At 32.8% G+C, this 6,000-nt stretch overlaps 1 protein-coding gene across 1 annotated transcript in view; it reads right to left on the reverse strand.

The window, feature by feature from the left end:
* Window positions 1–6,000, reverse strand: part of LOC108913729 (glutamate receptor ionotropic, kainate 1-like) — a gene marked incomplete at its 3' end in the record, with an annotated part of 54,066 nt that overhangs the window by 21,218 nt on the left and 26,848 nt on the right. Inside the window, exon 3 of the mRNA XM_018719341.1 lies at window positions 4,454–4,615. Coding sequence (XP_018574857.1) covers window positions 4,454–4,615 — 162 coding nt within the window. The remainder of the gene's footprint in view (window positions 1–4,453; window positions 4,616–6,000) is intronic.

Consider the following 6,000-nt stretch of genomic DNA (forward strand, 5'->3'; position numbering starts at 1 on the left):
AAACTAATATGTTAATATTTAGCATCTATAGTGATAAATTCAGCTTGCCGAAATAAAAAGTCGCGTCCAACTCTATATTTCCTGGCCTATTAACCTAAGAAAAAAGTTCCCGTGTTTTCGAAAATTATTAATTTCCGTGATACAGGCTGTCAAAACTAGTATCCACGTAAATACATATACAGTGTAGGAAAGTACCGATGGTCTATCAGAAGTTACGTGAGAGCGATAAAGTAAGCCATAGAAATCCATGTGATAGACAAGGATGGCTATAATGAAGGCGTCTAATAGTCAACGCTCATTTCGCCCTTCCACAAATAAGATCCACTTCTTATTTCACGTTTACCGTGAATTATTACGCGGATTATCTTTGTGAAACAGATGTGAAACAAGAAAAGATATAATTTAATTAAAATATTACATTATTTAATTATCTCGGTATGTCAAGTATGTGTTTTTCCGTAAATATTTAAAAAGATATGTTACTTTTCCCTCAAGAATTTAAGTATCAGTTGTATGTTGTTTGACAGTACTTGCTGGAATTCCAATTCGCCGAGCTATGGAAAATAAACCAATGAATTAAACATCAACCATGCGTTACTGTATTATAAAACACTATAGGGGATGTAATTACTAAATTGAATAGTAAATTACAATTTGATTGAAGCATATAGCAGCGGGTGTATTTCATGATGGGTAGCCTGTCGATATTAATTGCTGTGTCATGCACCGTTACCTTAAATGCACCAGAGATGAGGCAACTTCGTACGGGAAATTCGGTGCTTACGTTCTTATGTAATAACTCACCCTTAACGCTGAAGTTGCATTTGGTCGCGGCTTAGAGCACTTTGTCATCCCAAAGCTCATACCGCACGTCAGGATAAATATTTCGATAAGACGAATAAAAAGTATTTGCTCTCATTTCTACACATCACAGTGAGAACATGATAACGGGAGGGAAGATATTTGAATTTGCATAAAGTAAAATTATAGACGGTTTAAAGCTCCCCAGACCGATATCTGAAAAACTTAGAGATATCTAACACTTGCAACAGGTTTAACTATGTTCTGAATTGAAAAAAAAGTTTATTACTAGAAATTTTTACAAAGTGTGGTTATGTCGCAAGTCAATGGGCGCTATACAAAGCTGGTATGTAATTAAAATTGTACAAGCAGTCGACGTTCGATCACGCATGACGGCTTTCCGAGTTCACCGGCACTGATGAGCATTCGGTTGTGTTTTCTACGAGAAATACGAAACATTCGGGACTGGGAATACGACACAAATTACATTTTCAAATATTTTGAACGCCTCTTATCTCTTTAAGAGATTTTATTTCTTAAATCACCCATTTTTCAGATTAGATATTAACAAATATGTCCAAAACTAACCGATATTTTTCTAATACAACCGTGGTTAAAGTTTGATTCACTCAAACTGGGATCCCCCGTTTAAACAATATCAAAACCGAATCCTGGAAAAGCACGTCGCAAGCTCTATCTCTAGAAGGTGGAAATGGTCCCGTAAACAGCTTAAACACACTGCATGCGCTTATCTTTGCGTATGCTCCCTTTGTTAAACGTAAAATATTCCACGCCTGTGTTTATGAAAAAGGGGCCTATTCACTCCCGGATTTTGCCGGCTGTATAATCTAACTAATGATATAGAAAACAATCGTTGCTCGGAATTGGTTTTCCTGAAAGAAGGGCATCATTGTGCTGAGAACAGATCGGCGCCAAATAACTTTTTAGCAGGGTTGAGATGAAGGGGCTCAGGTCATTAGATGAAACTGCACTTATTTTGATACAACGTTTTCTAATTCACCAAGAAATAGCAGCAGCAGGACGTCACAAAACATAAAAGTAATTACATTGTAACATTGTGTCAAAGAAATAGTGTAGCGAAGTTTGAGATCTTAAAATGAGAGGGACAATATCTTTAAACTGACTTTCTGTTAAAAAATTTTAATAATGTTGTTAATAAAATGTTTAAAATGACAGTAACAGTAGAAATTGAATGTAGGACATTAGCAAATGAAAAAATTTCACAATGATGTTTTTATAAACACATTTTTTCTTAAATCAGTTGTAACATCTTTAGAGTTTGGAAGAAAACATTCAATTTATTTTTAACTGAGGACACTTTCATTAAATTTGTATTGAAAACCTGGTTTCTACGAATGACAGCTCTTGAAATTCAACAGACCCAAAAGTAATGCTTAATTCTCAAACAGTAAAAACAGTGATTTATTTCATTCTTGAGGTAATATAAAAATTAGCAAGGCCCTTCGTAACAGTGCGAAAGGACACCGACGAGATAATTCCAACTTTTTAAGTGACTTGGAAGTCCTTTTCATTAAAGTTACCCTTGTTACGTGCTCCACAATTTGTCTTTAGTTATCAACTTTCAAATTACATTAGGACAACTTTTATTCCCAGCGCAAGAAAATATTTTTCCATTAAAATTTTTTGATAGTTGATACCATTGTTTGTAGAATACACTTAAAAATATATAAAACGTATTTATTCCACATATACTCGCTTTTAACTATAGCCAATTTAATCAAATCCTACTACATGTAAAGCGATATTATAATGGAATATAAATTTGAGCGTATAAATTTAATGAAAAATAAGGAAGATGTTATATCGTGCTCAAAGTTTCCCAATCTCAACGAACAAACTTTCGTCATAAATACAATTATCTGAAAATTTAATAAGAAGTTAATGCCGATATCAGTTGGGTAATAACGGTGATAATGAGACAAATTTGAACGAGGGACAATCTCATACATTTTATGCTTCTTTACCATCGGACGGACATTTATATTAGATTTCTATCAATAATTTTATCTGAAATATATGTACGTTTCATTTTTCAAACCGTAAATTTAAAGTTTCTGTTTTTGCATCTCTTTCCATAATTAATTTGAGTAACTCAAGTGTTTCAAATAAGTACTTATAAAACTCAACTTACCGCATGTATGGAATGAATTACTTTATAGAGCATTTTTCTAGTGGAAATTTAATTTACTGCTCATGTTCAGAAAAGTTAGCAGCTAATTACAGAGCAAATAAAATTATTATGTCCTGGCAAAACATATTATGAAAAAGATTGCATATCTGTTTTTTTTTTATTTTAAACACAACCATAATTTATTATACAGGGTGGCCAAATGAAAACGAAACAGGGCCATTTTCAGGAACTGCGTTAAGATTATAGAAAAACGCTCAGACCCGTCGATTTTATAAAGGGGGACATTCTTTGTTGGTATTTTTGAATCCGCCACCTTCACCCCCAAGCTAGGGGAAGCATCACCCCAAAATATTTAAATGGCATTGGGGGTTGAAATCTCTTACAATTCTCTTTACAGACTTTAAATTTTATAATTCCGCCCAATACTTAATAAAGAATTTTGATTTTAAAATTGAAACTCATGTACAAACAATTAGTAACGGTAAAAATGTCAGTCGTTCGAGTTAAGTACGCCAATAGTATAAATTTAATATTTCTTGCGTTACATTGGTTTTTGGCGGTCTGTTATCACTTTCGTAAAAAAAACACAATTGTAAAAAACAGAAATAAATGCTATACACACACAATGAACGTAAAATTAGTGGATTCCAAATGATTTTCTGGTATTATTTGGAAGCGTTGGTTGATAGTTTATTTAATTGTGTTTTTGAAAATTAAACACTATGGTTTATTCCATTAGCAGAAAGGGTAGATATCATTTCGCTTTACTTTATAAACAATAAATGTGCGAATAGAACAGCTCAGCTATTTAATGAACAGCATCAAGATCGACATGTCAGGAGGAAGTATGTTCTAGAGTTAGTAAAAAAATTTCAAAAGACAGGGAACGTAGCCAATAAAAAGCGAGAAATTGAGAAACCTATAGTTAATGAAGCTAGTGAAGTTGCAGTTTTGGGATAAGTTCATCTTGATCCTACATTAAGTACGAGGCAGCTAGCATCTGTGTCTGGGATCAATCGAACTAGCATACAAACCATTTTGAAGAAGACAAAATACATTTAGTCCAGGAACTTCATGAGGATGATTATGACCGCCGTTTGCAATTTTGGAAATAATGAGTGAGCGAGCAGGGAACGATCCACAGTTCCTTCTTAACATCTGTTTTTCTGATCAATGCAGTTTTTTCTTGAACGGGACGGTAAATCGTCGCAATTGCCGCTATTGGTCCTATTCAAACCCAAGCGTTTTTCACGAGGTGTATACACAGCAACCGGAAAAAATAAATGTATGGACTGGAATTTTCGGTGACCGACATTTACATATAAAACTAAGAGTACCGTCTTAAATGGAACACCCTGTACGACACTTGGTAATGTTATTGGTACCAACTATTAAAATTTCGACTTTAACAACACGCAACATTTCACAAATTTCACAAGGTCCGGTACATAAGAAACGCAAAAACATCAGTCAACTCACCTTTCTTGCTGGCATGAAAACTGTCGTCCCGTGGCACATATTGGATGTCGTACACGAGGGATGTGTAAGGTAAAAGCGTCTTATCTCTGTTTATTTTGTACACGGCGTGTTTGAAAGCTAATTCAGTGGAACTGTCTTTCTGATCCTCCGTAAATATCGCCCCTGAAAATATAAAAGGCACGGTAACTGATAGGAAATACATGGTGATTACTAAGTCGAGCAGAACAACAGAGGGGGATTTTTTCATCTGTTCCGCTATGCTCTCTGATTGAAGGATTACCGATAGGGAATCGTTCGGTTTGTTTTTGTAGTCTTGATGAGTGATAGGTTCCAAAATGTTGGTTTAAATCGGCTTAATGGTTGATTCATTCCATTTTTTTTGTAGGATTAAATTTTTCCATGCGGAACTAATGTGAAATAAGTATTTCAATAATCTAGACTGTATTATGAATACGCAGATACTATTAAAAAAAAACGTACTTATGTTCTATTAGCAGATTTCGTATTTTTGTCTATTTTACAGGTATTTAAAGGAGCGTTTTAATAAGACAATATTTATAAATGTTTCTGAAGTAAATAAATTAGAATTTCCGTCAACAGCTACAAAAATATGCAAATACCAGGTTTAAATAGATGAGTAATTGAAAGTTTCATAAAATTAAATAGAAATTGACGGCATTTCCGCCCAAGACAGATATCACAAAAATAAGACATAAAAACCTTATGCCGTACAAAAATAACCGTTCTGGAAAGAATAAAAAATTTTCATTTTCCAAATATTTTCACTATTGTAAAAATTATAGAAAACTGTACAGCCTGCCTGATTTTAAATAAAGATATTTTTATATTTCACTATGCCGTACGAATGCACCGGTTCTAAGGGCTTTTAACCCTTGCTCAGCCCTTACCTTTTACGTAGAATAAGGAAAATTATTAGAGGCACCCTAAAATTAAAAATTTAGAAAGGGCTATATAAAACTATACCTCAAGTCATTATGCCGTACATTTTTTATGGCACATGATGTCACAGTAGGGAAATGAATTTTCCGCTCAAGGGGTGGATATTTTAGTGAAAAATTCCTGTACGGCAATTGTGCCCCTTTCGAATTAATTAAAAATTAACTATTAATGTAAATATCGTGGCACTAAAGGGAAAAAAGGCCCCAAAGTTCCAAAAAAACATTTTCATATAACTGCATTTTTTTTTTCCATGCAAAAGTTTTTAATATGTGTACGCATATCTATAATTGAATTTGTTTGTTTTTCCACAATTTATTTTTTATTTTTCAATTATGCCGTATATATTTTGAATCCAATACAACAATAAGATAAAATATCAACAAATGTCATTAGGATCAACAAGATTTAATTAACTTTTCATTTCATTATTTTAGTAATCTATTTTATAAAATAATTGTCTAAAAATAATTTTTTTTGTAAAAAAAATAAAATATAAACGTTATTAATATTTCTTTCAAATATCAATTTAATTTTTTGGTAATTATTATAAATTTTTTGCATTGAAAAAGATAAATTCTAAAACATAT

The sequence above is a fragment of the Anoplophora glabripennis genome, unplaced genomic scaffold, assembly GCF_000390285.2.
Source record: "Anoplophora glabripennis isolate ALB-LARVAE unplaced genomic scaffold, Agla_2.0 scaffold215, whole genome shotgun sequence".
In the NCBI taxonomy this organism is placed as follows: Eukaryota; Metazoa; Arthropoda; class Insecta; order Coleoptera; family Cerambycidae; genus Anoplophora; species Anoplophora glabripennis.